The sequence below is a fragment of the Bidens hawaiensis genome, unplaced genomic scaffold, assembly GCF_021521415.1.
Source record: "Bidens hawaiensis isolate Kalapana, Puna unplaced genomic scaffold, B.hawaiensis_p1.1 tig00014937_1, whole genome shotgun sequence".
In the NCBI taxonomy this organism is placed as follows: Eukaryota; Viridiplantae; Streptophyta; class Magnoliopsida; order Asterales; family Asteraceae; genus Bidens; species Bidens hawaiensis.
In genome coordinates, this window is record NW_027492327.1 from 122,332 (window position 1) to 138,050 (window position 15,719).

At 31.7% G+C, this 15,719-nt stretch overlaps 1 protein-coding gene across 1 annotated transcript; it reads left to right on the forward strand.

Annotated features, from left to right (window-relative positions):
- The first annotated feature begins 663 nt into the window (after positions 1-663).
- LOC143548185 (zeatin O-glucosyltransferase-like) lies at positions 664-2,559 on the forward strand. Its single transcript, XM_077039425.1, has 2 exons — positions 664-1,467; positions 1,763-2,559. The coding sequence occupies exons 1-2, from the start codon at positions 690-692 to the stop codon at positions 2,392-2,394; spliced, it is 1,410 nt and encodes a 469-aa protein (XP_076895540.1). The 5' UTR covers positions 664-689; the 3' UTR covers positions 2,395-2,559.
- The last annotated feature ends 13,160 nt before the right edge of the window (positions 2,560-15,719 follow it).

Genomic DNA, 15,719 nt, shown 5'->3' on the forward strand with positions numbered 1-15,719 from the left:
AATGAATCAAAATGATCCGAACTCACCTTAATTAACTAAAATATCCAATTTTTAGTGAATCAATTTGGTTTGGGGCTATTTTCACCCACCTAAATTACTAAAAACTGGATATTTAAGTATAATAAGATGGTTGTGCCTGTTATTTTGACTCATTTAAACTTATATATTATAATATAACATATATGTAACATATATGTAGATAAACAATGCCATAAAAGTAAGACATGAACATTTAGCTTGGTGTTTGGTGTTTTGTCAATCATCGTTATTTAGTTTTATTAGTTTTTTTTATATGTTTTTAATCTTTTTGTAAGCGCTTATAAATGACTGAAAATGGAGATTTTTAAAATTTTTAATGTTTCAATATATAAGAATTAATGAAATTATATATATATATATAATGGTAATAATATAGAAATTGTTAATATATAAATCATGGTGAAATTTGAAAAATAATTGTAAAAAAACAAAATAAAATGATCTGAATTGCTTAGAAAAATTGTCTAGAAGGGATATATTTAAAGAGGAATAAAAACATGTTAGTAATACCCACAACTAACCTATTTTGGTCAAACACACATCACCAATATTCAATATTGCATCACCATGCATAAAACGTTATTATATAAAAAACCCTACTAATTAACCAAAGACCGTAACAAACATAACTTATTCCACACATACCAAAAATGGCCCACGTTAGAAACAATGAGCCACCACCCTTTCCGGCAGCCGTGGTGATGGTTCCACTTCCATTACAAGGCCACTTGAACCAACTCCTCCACCTCTCCCGCCTTGTCTCCGACCGCAACGTCCCCGTTCACTTCATCAGCACCACCACCCACTGCCGCCAAGCGAAATTCCGGGTTCAAGGGTGGGACCCACTCAAGGTTGCCACTATCCATTTCCATGAACTAAAAACACCTAACTTTGTGTCTCCAAAACCAAACCCTAATTCCACCATCAAATTCCCTTCACACCTTCAACCTTTATGTGAAGTCACCACCCAACTCCGCCACCCGGTGGCGTCCCTTCTCCGTAAACTCTCGGCCACCACACGCCGCCTTGTGATCATCCATGACTCCCTCATGGGCTCGGTGATCCAAGACTTTGTATCCCTTCCAAACGCCGAATCCTACACTTTTCATAGTGTATCGGCTTTTACCATATTGTTGTATACTTTAAAAAACATTCGTAAACAATTTGACAACATAACTGATTCAGTAGTATTGACGTACGCCCACTTGTCGTTCGAGGACTGTTTCACCGCCGAGTTCAAGAAGTTTACGGCTATGCAACATGATTACGCAAAACTAAACTCCGGTCGCATCTATAACTCGTGTAGAATCATGGAGCAACCCATGTTAGATCTACTTGAAAATGAAGAGAGAAATCGAAACAAGACGTTGTGGGCTCTTGGTCCTTTTAATCCCCTAGACATTATAAGGACAACAAAAGGAGAGAAAGGTATTACTCTTTTTTTTGTAACCAATTATTACCTTTGGTACCGAGAGATCAGATAAATCACAGTTTGTGTTGGTTAACTAGTCTTCGAGATGTTACGATAGTAATTAAACTAGTGGAAGCATCGGTCTTTCTTCAAGGAATTAGGTGTTTATCACTATATCAATCCTTAAAAGTAAGATTGGTTATTATTTTTTAGTATTAACAAATTAAATCCTCCTTTTCTACAAGTAGGCAACATGTTATTACTTTATATGATTACAATGAATATTTTACCATGATTATATGTTTCCTATAGGGTACAAGTGTCTTAAATGGCTAGATACACAAGAACCAAATACGGTGATATTCGTTTCTTTCGGGACAACAACATCACTCACCAAAGAACAAATCACAGAGATCGCGATCGGGTTAGAAACTAGCGAGCAAAAGTTCATATGGGCACTAAGAGATGCCGATAAAGGTGATGTTTTTGATGAATACATTACGGTCGAATTACCAAAAGGATACGAAGAACGAATCAAAGGGAGAGGGTTGGTGGTTCGAGAATGGGCCCCACAACTAGAAATCTTGGCCCACAGGGCCACAGGCGGGTTCATGAGTCACTGTGGATGGAACTCGTGTATGGAGAGTATATCAATGGGTGTGCCAATTGTGGCTTGGCCCATGCATTCGGATCAGCCGACTAACTCGGTGCTTATTACCAATATTCTGAAAGTTGGAGTGACGGTTAGAGATTGGAAGTGGAGAGATGAGATAGTGGTGGCGGAAGATGTCGAAAAGGCGGTGAGGATATTGATGGCGACAAAGGATGGGGAGGAGACACGGAGGAGGGCGGTGGAGATTGGCGACGGTGTAAGGAAATCGGTGAAGGAAGATGGGGATTCTTGGTTGCAGCTACAGTCGTTTATTGATCACATCAGTAGATGAATATTGTAAGGAAGAAGATATATATGACCTATGAAGTGTAAAGATATTATTCCACCTATGATTTGTCTTCCTAAACTTTGTGACACAACATATTTGCATGTATGTGTTGGTTGAAGTGTTTTACTTGAACACAACCTATATTTTTATTTATATCATTTCATGTCAGAGTAACTAAATATCGAGTTTTGTTGAGCTTGTATTTTGGCTTGATCCGTTGACTTAACAAATTAAAAATTGATTACACTGCTTAAATGGAACATTTTTGTGATTCGTCTTTTTAACTGCTCGATTATACCTCCACAATTAACAAACACATTTTTACATATTTAGCTCAGAATTACAATAATTGAACAAAGAGAGAATTGAAAAATACACTTAATATTGTGAAACAAGACTAATAGCTTACACATAGGAGAAGGAGATGTAGAAAGAAAGGGAGAGATTTCATTAATAGGGTGTATATTACAATGAGGTATAATAAGATGTATATAAAGAGAAGATAACTTGGACAATCAGCCTAATCTATATTAGGTATTGATAACCACAATAATATATATTTATAACAATCTCCCTTTGTTATCAACTTAATACGCATGTTGATGCTGCCTCATTAAAAACCTTGCTAGGAAAACCTAGTGGGACAAAACCATAGCTAAGGGAAAAAGAGTGCAGCGCGTATTGTCTCCCCCTGATTTATAAATCTGTCAAAATGGTAAATATCGATCTTCTATGAAAGTTGCTCAAAACTTTGTAGTCAATCATTTGCGTCTTCGTTCGTTGACATTTGAATCCTTAAGTTGAATGATGTTGTATGATCTACACGTGAAAACTTCTATTGCTTCATCTGGTAAACACTATGATCCTGTTGTGTTTCTCTGCATCAACAAGACTAACCAAACTTTGTTTTGATGGGTTAGTAAAATATAAACACATATTTTCATACCTGAAATATATGTTTTAACCCATTCTGATGTCTCATAGCAGGACACATGCTGATAAATATAATAAAGAAAATAATAATATAGCTAACAACATAATGCATATATGTATTTAATTATGGTATTTCTGAACCAATAATATTCATATTCAGATAGACAATGATATAGAGTCATTGTTAGACATCCTTTAACATGCTAAAAGGATTAAATTTGTCTATGGTAAAATGTCTCAACATTTTCTAGATGCACTTTGATGGATTTATAAGCATATAATTACACATATACTCAAACTATAAGTCGAACAATAATCACACTGTGTCAAGTTCTTTCAAAAAGAATTTTCTCTTTAAAAGCTCATAAGTTTTTCTTGGTGATATGTACATCATTGTAAATTGTGATTATAATGACCTTTTAAGAGTGAAATTTTGATAAAAGTATGACTAAATATATCCAACTTATCTCCCTCTTTATCAAAATATCTCTTGATTTGTGCCAAAGTCAATTCGAATAATTTAGTCCATACATAATAATCATAAATCCATGCATTCACGAATCCATCATGGACTTCTTGTCAACTTGACAATTTATGCATACGCATTCACTTTTCTAGGATTTTTTGCTGCATAAACTTGCTCATTAACACATAATTTTATGTCACATATCAAAATTCCATACTATAAATTTTTTTTGTTTATTGAGATATTGTACTCATCATGTGCATTCTCTTCTATGTGTATGCTTATTGATGCACAAGAATTCCATCATTAAGATGTATCAATCAACCTTTCAAGTATACAACTGTCTTAGGAAACTCTTCAGGAGTTCCATTTATATTCAACATATTCAATAATCGTAAAGTATTCAAATACTACTCTATACACAACAATTAATATGTTCTCGAGAACTTACTTTACATGATTTGATAATTTAAATCCTTCATATATTTTCTTGTGAACTTTCAGTATCAACTGAATAACAATATTTATTAGACGCATATAAATTCTCTCATTATATTACCAGATTGTTTAGTTATCGGAAAGTCATTGCTTCTACCATTGGAGAATGTGTCTCCTCATAATTAATCATGGGTCTTGCATCAATTTTTCCTTATATCACTTGATGAATTTTCATAACTCATATACAATACCCGTTTGTATCTAACACATTTTACAACTTTAGTTGTACGGACTGCTGGTCCAAAACTTTCCGTTATTTAGAGAATTCAACTCTGTCTTGTTTGTGTCTTTCCGCTTTGGCCAATCATTTTTCATTGGCAGATTTAGATGCTTGATCCTCATCATCATTTCAAGCGCTAAATATATATATAAATGAAAGTATAATGACGTCGACTTTATTTCGATTCCATATATATTTATAGACATGATACAATAATTTTTGAGAGCTCTTTGTTTTCAGGTACCTAAAGTTCTTTAAGAACCATCATGTCTAATCTCACTCAAGAGACCTTTTACTGCACCTCGACTTGACCATCTTTATTACTTGCTCCAATTTTCAAGAAAATTTTACATTTGGAACCGATCAATCTACCACGCTACAAGCGTGCATTAGACTTATTATCAATACGTGTTTGTTCTTTTGGGACATTTATTAATTGGAGCATTAGCAGTTTGTATAGGTGTCTTAGTTAGACACTCCCTTTTGGTCAGTGAATCGTCTGGTAGATGATTTGTTAATCTTTATACATGAATTATCCTTTGAACTTTTAGTTCATATAATTTAGTTTGAGGATCAGTGATAATTCATTCCAACTAAATTCGTTTTCCAACTGCTTATATCTCCCTCTAATGTTGGAAATGTTAATTCATTAAACTGAACACCGATGAGCCATAAACAAATATCTCACTAATGGCTCTAAGTATTTAATCATAGATAAAATTTAATACCCGACATAAATTCCCAACTTCCTGTGTGGTCTCATCTTTGTGTGTTGTGGTGGATTAATTTCAATATATAACACACACCAAATATTAGATGATAAATAATTGGTTCCTGACCAAAAACCAACTTTAATGGGGAGTAATTATTATAACTTATTGGCTTGATGTGAATTATGATATTGTATGTAACATACATGTACCCAAATGCAAACATGAATTGTTGCTCTTATAATCACTTGCTTTGAAATCAATTGTAGACGTTCAATAATTGTCTCACAACATAAACAATTTATTTGTGAACATAATCTATATGGAGTTCAACAATTATCCCAATGATTATTAATAACTTGGTAATCGAATTCATTATATAACCAAATATAAATATGAAAATACATAATATTGTGCTTGCTATCTCATTAGCTAAGCCACAAATCACACAAACTTTAAGTTGTGAAATTGATAACCATTTAGACGATGCATCGATTTTGAAAACACTAAATGGTATCATGTTTAGGATATGTGTATCTTTTTCTCAATTCCATGACATTTAGGGATTCACACCCTCCTTCATTTGGTTTTATAATTCCCTTCGAGAGCAATATTACATGTATAATTGTTAGAAAGAATCTTTTAGTTCCTCAATAAATTTCACATCATTGACTCGGTGTGGTCTAACCGGCCATGCCATTATATAATCATGATCCATAAACTTCATGTTTATGATCGTATATGTATTATATGCTTCTTTAATACAATACATAAAATGTAAGAGAACCTTTTATTATCATTTCAAGCGATCATGCGGTTTCACTTTTGTATCTCCATATTTTGTTCTCATATATGATCAATCCATTTGCCACTTGTGGTGGTCGATCTCATTATTAACATGACCATGCTAACAAATTCCTATGGTCGATCTCGTTTTTAATATGACCATCATTATAGAGATTTTCTCAATCGTGTTCATGATCGTAATATATACAATGATCATTATATAGTCACATTCACTTTATGGAATGATATAAAACCAAACCATTTTCATGGTTTAGTCATATTTTCTCGGACATGAATACAAAATCACTTCAAATTTTTTCATACGTATTTAATAATATGCTACTTCACGAGCATATTTGAGGTTTGACAAATGAAAAAGTGTCTTATCAAGATTTTCCTTATAATTAATCATCGAGAAGTAATTACATGAATGAGTCATGTAAGATTTACCATGCTAATACTTTATAACCTTTAACAACGAGATTTACATAGTTTGACACATCAAGTGTCGTGTTATAAATGAATCTTAACCATTATTCAAACGCGTTTATAATATTTTGTAACGGTAATACAAAACCACATCTTTGATCATATAGTTTTCTTCAATACTATCATCGATCTATGTAATATATTTTAAGACATAGAACACAACTAAATTTAGATTCTACAATACTCGACATCATACAATGTCTCAATATAAAACAAGTTTTATTAAAACTTTGATAAATAAGATGTTTGTTTTTCATCCGTTATAAACAAATATATAAGTCATGTATCCACATATCATACCATAAGCATTCACACGTATATATGTTGCATACATATATATACTACTACACTTTGAAACATAAACAAATTTCTCATTGAATTTCTTTAATGCTATAATAAATTCTTTACTAAGAGTTAAAAACCTTTATTTTCGTAACATATCATTCTTTTCCATATGTGTTGAAGATCTCAATGTTACAAATATATCTTTTGTCATACATATGTTTCAATTATATTTGATTAAGCAAAGTTATAAAACGTATATATGATTACATCCATATACTAATTTGTATATCCACGACATACATAAATTAATAATTCTTGCTTAGTTATTTTTTATTATTATTTTTTTATTAAAAAAAACAAGAACTTAATTAATTAATACAAGGATTCATTTAAAACTAGACAAAGCTGTCGTGAACCTCAACGTAAATATATTTTATGGAAAGTTCTAATTAACTTGGCAGCCAAGTACGTAAAATATTGTTACCATTAAATTGTAAAAAATCTTTATTGTGAATGAATTAAACCATTAAATAGTTTAAAAGAAAATATATTGATGATATGTTCCTTTTAAGCTTTTAACCATTAGGAACTTCATCTAAAGGAACCTTCCATGTATATCTCCATTATTATAGATTAATAATCTAGTCCGTAATTCATTATACGTAAAAATAGATTTTACTAATTATTAGAAACTTCTTAATTTGTCAAGAGATCAAGTTTATTAATCTAAATCAATATTATGCATATATAATTTCTAAACATGATGAATTCATACATCTTAACAACCATATGCATAAAATATTATAGATATCTTCACAGAATATATATATATATATATATATATATATATATATATATATATATTTAATTAAGATTGCTAAAAGAATATTCAGTTTTACAAAATATAATGCATGAATAAATAGTATTTTCTTCTAAATGAGCAAATACATGTAATGACTATAATCTCTCTTTTCTTCTCAATATGAAAGTTAACTATCCATTTATTTTAAAACCAAATATAAAAATTCATAAGCTTACCCGGTAAAAAAATTCAAAAATCTTTACAAAAGAATCATTAAATTTTAATATAATTAAACCACTCTTGTATCATTGTATGCATAATAAATAATAACATGTTACTGGACCCATGAATAATTTTTCATGTACCAATTATATATATGGAAAAAAGTATCATCATAGTGGACTAATTATTGTAAATATGAATAATTTTAATATCTTCGATTTACCAAAAATCAGATTACTACCTAATAGGCCAATATTGAACGACTTCCCTTAGGTCCTAGTCTATGTGAAAAATAATATCGAAAAGAGAAGTGAAGTATTTTAGCCTTTTGACTTTTGTCTACTATTATTGTTTTATGAACAAAATAATGTTTTTGTTTCGAGTTAGTTTATTACAAACAGAATATCAACCTCTTATAAATCAAAGACGTGCGCATATGAGTATAAACATGAATTACAAGGGCTAGTCTTGTTACCTGAATTATAAATGAAGAACTCGTTTAGCTGAGATGATTGCCTCACTCTTAGGTTATTGGCAAGCTATTCATTGACTTCCATCTTCTTCTTTTGCCGGTATCTCCATGGGGTTTTGACCAAAGGTAAGGAGCAAAAAATAAAAAAATAATAAAAATGAGTTAAGCAACTCGTGCTGATAACGTATTGTGAAACAAGCCTAATAGCTTACACATAGGAGAAGGAGATGTAGGGAGAAAGGGAGAGATTTCATTAATAGGGTGTATATTACAATGAGGTATAATAAGATGTATATAAAGAGAAGATAACTTGGACAATAAGCCTAATCTATATTAGGTATTGATAACCACAATAATATATATTTATAACACTTAAAACTAATCTACGAATTTTTAAAATTAATATTAAGTGGTACGTAATGAAGAGTTAAAAAAAATAAAAACTTTAGAAATTCAAATTTAAACATTACCACTTTTTAAATTTTCATCTTAACATCTATATATGTACTAAAAAAATACTTACAACAAGTTAATAAGGTAACCAGTTTATTATTAACCTTCTAATATATTAAATGTGTTGTATTCGAATTATACTATTTATTAAAACACTTTTTGTTAGTAATTGATCCAGAACCTATTTAATTTTGTGTCGTGTTCGAGGCTGTGTTTGAAATCGCCAACTCTAATATTTGGTATGAAATCGCCACATCATATTTCAAACTTTTATCAAAAACTAATTTTCTTTCCCAACAACAAAACTTCACAAACCTTATTAAAAAATATTAAATATGTATGCATAAGTTTAATATTGTATGATATGGGTGTGTAAGAGAGATAGAGGGACCTATACTCCAAGTTTGCAGCAAGTTCCCAAAGTCAAACTTACAACAATCTTTAATTCTCTACGGTGGTAGAGTTGGGCTCCCTTAAAGTCAAGGCTATCACATGAACTTGGACATTAGGACGTGTAGCCTATTGTGAATGCTCTAAGCTTATTCCAAACACGATTTGAGTCCGTAATTGGTTAAACAAATCGCTATCACAACTATATCATTTCCAAACCCAAATAATATAATATTGTTAGGATATTTAGAATTATAAGCTTACGTGGTCAAAGTTGCATTCATGTCCATAAGCCGTGTGGGCACCTGGCTCAAAGCTTAAGTAACGTTCTTTGAGAATTGACAACTTGTTTAGCTTAATTCTAGTTTCAACAAATATTGGTTTACTATATATAGAAAAAACAAGTCATAAACTATTGTGTATATCTACTAGGGAAGTACATGAGGTATGTCTGAGATGGTATTGAGCTTAAAACAAATCAAAACTGAAATATTGGTTTTCCGACTTTAAAAATCATATTGGACCATAAATCCAATAGCAAACGTCGAAACAAGTCTTGTTCATGTTCAATTTGGTGTGATTTAGTTTTGAAATGAGGCATAACTGAAATTGAAGCATGATCTTCTGTTATTTAATCGGTCTTTTTTGACCCCTCTCTTTTCGTTTCCACTTGGGGCAGTGTCTTTTCGTTTCCATTTGGGGGTGGAAAAACCATAAACAGTGGACTCATGTGGGCTTTGGTGCCACCATCATATGATAAGTCAACCGAATGCTACCGGTTTGAACTATGAGTCAACCCGAACATGACCTTTTATTAACCAATTTACTTGTTGACCGGCCGTTAATAATTAACCTTTTTTATTTGAACCAAAACCGTAGCTAAACACTACAAATAAAACATTCATAATATCCCAATAAAATCCAACTTTTTTACACACACAACCAAATTATAAACCACTAATATATTCATCTTTTATTCAACCTCGAATATTAATAATTCAAATGGCTCAATAAGATTCAAGTCGTCTCTGATTGTTTTTCGGCTTATCTGATTGTAGTGGTATGTCTCTACTACTTTCCGACTAATCCGATTCTAGCGGTATTACGAATTTATGTCCGAAGTGATTACCACTGCAATCAAACTTGAAAATATAACTCCATCCAAGAAAAGGCGTGCGAGGAGACATAAATCCAAGAAAATAACCTTTTGGATCATCTTTAACATCTACATTTAAAGCACGTATGCTCGTTGTTAAGTTGCAACTTGGTACATGAACAACCACTTCCATTTATTGGGGGTGGTCAAGGGTTTTCTCTTGAGGTGGTGCTCAAGTTCGAATCTCGGCTCATGCACACAGGGCCGGCCCAACCTTTTTAGAGGCCTAAAGCAAATAAAAAATTTGAGGCCCTTTCACAAATTATTTGTTATCAATATGTTATTTTATTTTGTCAAGTATAGATTATACTAATTTTTAATAGCATAAATATTTACGCGTGTAAATATTAAAACATTTAACCTTTAAAACATACAATCTATATATGGACATATGTTATACATCAAAAGATATACATAGAAAAAGGTTAAATATTAATAAAAAGTATAATTATAAACATCGTAAATAAAGGATACGTTCAATAGACTATTAGATTAATAAAAAGAAAGAAAGAATAAAAAAGAGTAAAGAGATTTTAATAAAAATAATTGAAAACACATAGATTAATAGAGAAAAAAATGAGTGGCTGGCATTCAATTCAATTGTGTGGTTTCCTTTAACCATTAACCATCTCCTCTTTCAATAAAAAAACCTGCAACCTCTTTTTTATCATCACCTACGTATGGGAAACACTTCATCGACGCAATTAAAACTTTCAGCTTGTCCGATTAATCTAGATTCCTACTCTTATTGATCTCTCTACCGGTTGGCACAAACCTTGGTTCTACATGCTTTCAAAATATGGAGGCCTTCTCAAATTAGAGGCCTTAAGCCCTTAATTATACTGTAGGGCCGGTACTGCATGCACATGCTTTGAAATATGGGCAACATCGCTATAAAGGAGATTCGAAGTTGGATAAGATGGATTATATACTTGTGGTAAGTCTTTCAAGGTCCTACAACAACTAGTTGCACTTGGCTATTAAAAAATTATAATAACAAAAAAAATAAATGCAACTTGAACAATTGATTTTCTCACACTTCACAACAAAAAATCTTAGTTTCCTTTTATGTGGGACACGTACGAGACATGACGTTAAGCACGATATTATTTGGGTTGCCTGCTTTTGTTTTTTTGTCGCCTTACCTTGCCGACTAATGACGACATGTATAAGGTTGGCAACTAATGCACATATTTAGTTTGACGAACTTACTTTAGTAGTTATAAAGGGTTTTCACGTGAAAGTAACATTATAAAATGATCTCTTCACATAATTAACACCATCAGTGTATAGAATATTATAAAGACATTATAGGTTCATATGAAGTTCACATACCATATATATACCACCCCCGGGACATTATATGGGTATGAAGAGGCAAGAGTATTTCAACAATAATATCATATATGGCTTGAATGAACATTAACCATTACACAAATATTTGACTAAAAAAAGTGATCTGGTAGAAAATGCCCCCCTAAGGCACGTATGGTCTACAAATATTGCATTAATTGGCCATCTTTAATTCAGAACTTAAACACCATACTCGTCATTTAATTATTTGAACTAAGATAAAAGCACTACGTCTGGAATTTATATAATCGATATATCTTGTTTACGTGCCTTATTTTTTGTGTCCCATCTGCACTAAAGAGGTTGAATTGTTGAAACGTTGTTTGGAGGAAGCAAAGTTGTTTTTTTAATGTGGCTATCCTTTTTCAAGTGGTTAAATATTTCTTGCCAAATTTCATATGGGCATTAATTAAAGAAAGAAGAAAGAGTTGATTCATGCCTTCGTGGGCATTATTTTTACTATGATTTCAGAAGTCGTTAGACGCTCATGATTCGGTTGACTGAGAGTGACGAGTACTCATCTAGACGGAAAGTACTCGGAGGTATTCAGACATGATAAATTATTTTTTGAGAAATTACATGTATATCAAATAACATTACTTTACTAATATTCATAACAAAATACATTAATATCAATATAAAAAAATAAAAAGTGCATCCTTAAATAGTTAAGTATTCTTAAAGTTGATAATAATTGTTTATAAAAATGATATTCATTCTTTAGTATTAAATCAAGATCGGCCCTAGTTCAATTCCAAGTAATTAGACGTACTTAAAAAGAGCCGCATCTGCATTATACCTTGTAGCGATTACTTGGTCTTCTAGACCTACTTTTACAACTCCGATTTTAACATATTCATGGGGAATTTACGACACACTTTGATTATGTTGATCGCCAAAAAGAAGCCACTTTTTATTTCACTCGTAATTACAATTATTCTTGGGTTTTTTTAATAGGAATAGGTATTTATTTAATTTCATTAATTACTATTTTTCTGGTTTGTTACGGTTATTACATATTGTATCCATATAAATAGGGGTGTTTTCGCCAACCCATATATTCTAAATATGGGTAATTTTACGAATATATTCCTCCCACTGTCCCACATGCATTATCCAATTTGGTCAATCATGCTTGATATATCGTTGTACGTGATGTACTACATTAGTAGCCAATGAGTACTAAAAGTATAAACAATACAAAATACGTTTCCTTGAAAATCTGCATAATCCAAAACATTGAGGATAAGAATAAATTGGATTAGACTGTATTTGTGTTGATATTTGTTACTTATCATGCCAAGTCACAAGTGTAGAGAGCGATCGGAAAATGTGACATATTTATAATTTATTATTTTTATATAATGAGATTATAAATTCGATTTTTTATAAGGTCTTAGCTTGCAAACTTAAATATGGTGGAATTAATTGGATCGAACACACACAATAACAAACAACCATGTTTATAACCCCAACTTCAGGACACAACTTTTTTATTTTTGTTTAGGATCAAATTAAACCACACAAAATATACATTGACATTATTATTATAGTTTCGAAACGTGTTTCCTACTATAACTATAATTCCTAAGGATAAAATTGGTTGAGAGAAATTATTGACTTGTCTCCATCTTCATTAACAATTTGATAACCCAAAGTCTTTCATTGTCATTCTCCCTCTCACATGTAGCTCTCCTTAGATTTGATCAATCAAAACCCCATCTCACTTCATTGAGGATAATATTGTAATAGGCAATAATAAAGGTTTGAACTTCCAACGATTAACCCGAAATATGTAGTTTTACCATCAAAATATTTAACTCAAGTCACACATGCTACGTTTGATCCTCAAATAATCCAAAAATCTTCAATTCAGTTCCCCTTCATTGTGAAACAAGGGACGGACTCACACTATGTGGGTCAGGGTCCCGGTACCCTAGTCTTTTTGAACATGGGCGAATCTAGCATAGGATGATGGTACTTTCTTGAAGAAGTACATTTTTAGTGTAAATTTTTTGTTTTCTTCTTTATTTTATGCACTGGCTACTCTTGAACCAAATTTTTCGGTCCATGTCACCTCTCAACTTTTCTTTTAAATCTGTCACTATTTTTGAAAATTTCTTAAAAACAGAATATTAAATGTTTTATGTACCCCATATCATATAATAAATGTTACCCAGAGTATCAATATCAGCATTGATGTAGTTTGTATATCTCTTTGTATTATATCTTGCGTCACATGTTCAAGACTTCCAAAAATCTCCTTTTTGTGATTTTGGAATAGCATGGAGATGTTTCATCGGGATTTGGGTTTATATTTACGTTGAGAGATGGATTAATTTGTTCATTTAATTTGATGATCTTGGTTTCTTGTTATATAGGAACATGATTTCTTGTGAATTTTGTTACTTTTTGCTAATGGTTATTGAACTAAATAGGCTTGTTTATATCATGACTTACTATACACAGCAAGTGTTTGATGGAATGTTTGAACCAAACCTACTTGACAAACATGATCTTAAATGTATAAGAAAGAAGAATATGATTTCCTGTGAATTTTGATATTCTATGTTAATGGTTTATTAACTTAGAGAATATTCATATCGGATGCGTGATGATTATATTAACGATGCGAAAGAGACTTTCTTACCAACGCCCCAACCGAAGATTTAATGGTTTGTTTTCCAAAGATGAAATCTTGTATTGGACAACTTTAAAAGGTAGTAATATTTTTTTTTCATATTTCGAATGGCATCGTACATCACCCCGGCCCAACTCGACGACAATATACTCAAAAATTCTAACGTTGCCACCATTATCTCCTCTTCTCTTTCTTAATTAACTTTGTCACCAACGTAGCAACATTTATTCTCTAACCATTCAACTTTCCTATTCACCATTCTAGTCGAGGTAGTTGAATACTTATACAACTTCCATGTAATATTATCCACCATCATGAATTCTTTGAGAAGTATCAAAGATTTGTTGGTTAAATGTTTTAAGACAAACAGAAAACACAATAAAACAAAGATAAAGCTCTATAAGCTAATAGTATCCTTATCTTTCGCACTTTTCAAGTATTTGCACCCGACAAAATTCATTATAGCAAGTTTGACGGTTTGTGCGTGATAGATAACGATGAAATGATGTTCTTAAGAAATTTTGTTGAATCCTTTGAATTTGAATGTATAACTTTTGATGAGGGTATACCAATCATGTTGATGTTGGACACTATTGAATGATCGAGACATGAAACTGTCCTAATTAGCTAATAATGACTTTTGAATTATGCTTTATGAACAATGATGTTTGTGCATTAATGTTATACATAATGGTTTCCTTGAACGTGGGATGGTGGGTTTGGGCTACCCCAAGTAGCCGACTTTTTTTTGCTAGTTGTTCAATAAAAAAATGTTATCGTAATCGGGTATATAATGAAATAAGGTGTGTTACCACGTTTAACTAAATTTACATATATGATCACAACATAGTTGAATCATCAGCTTACCATTAGACGTAAAGCTCTAAATGTGAGGCTTAAAGGAAGAGAAGGGGAAAGGGTTTCTCAACGAAAGTGAAGAAGTTTCTTTTACTATTATACTTAACCCTCTAGTCCACATGTTATTTACTTTGATCTAATTTTTCAGTTAGATGACTAAATATAAATTGAAGGTATTTTGTAATGCTTAAAGCAATTTGGTATAGGGTAGTCTCCTTTTGGTTTTATAATAATGTTTGTTAGAACGTATATATTTAGCACTTTGTTCATGTGTCAAGTGAAGCTCGTTATTATCTTAATAACACACTGTGTTTCACAAAATCAGCTTTCACGTTCTGTGGTCGATATTGTGGAGTTGGCGGTTTGTGTCTTGTGTTTGAGGGGTGCATGCATGTTCTAGAGCCGACAAACTTAACGCAATCCTTATAGAACTACGGTTATGATCGTAGGCAGTGGAAATGCCTGTAAAAGCACTAGGGTGGTTACTCATTAGGGTGGCATTTGTAGCATGGGACATGGCTATCGTCCTTTTATCAACATGAAAAGTTCAAACCTTTACAGTTTATGCGACTTCTGGCATATCAAAGTATGTAC

Excerpts from the sequence above, each read along its gene's own strand:
- LOC143548185 (XM_077039425.1), top strand. The coding sequence starts at position 690 with ATGGCCCACGTTAGAAACAATGAGCCACCACCCTTTCCGGCAGCCGTG. Across the intron at positions 1,468-1,762 it reads GACAACAAAAGGAGAGAAAG|GGTACAAGTGTCTTAAATGG; the intron begins GTATTACTCTTT and ends TGTTTCCTATAG.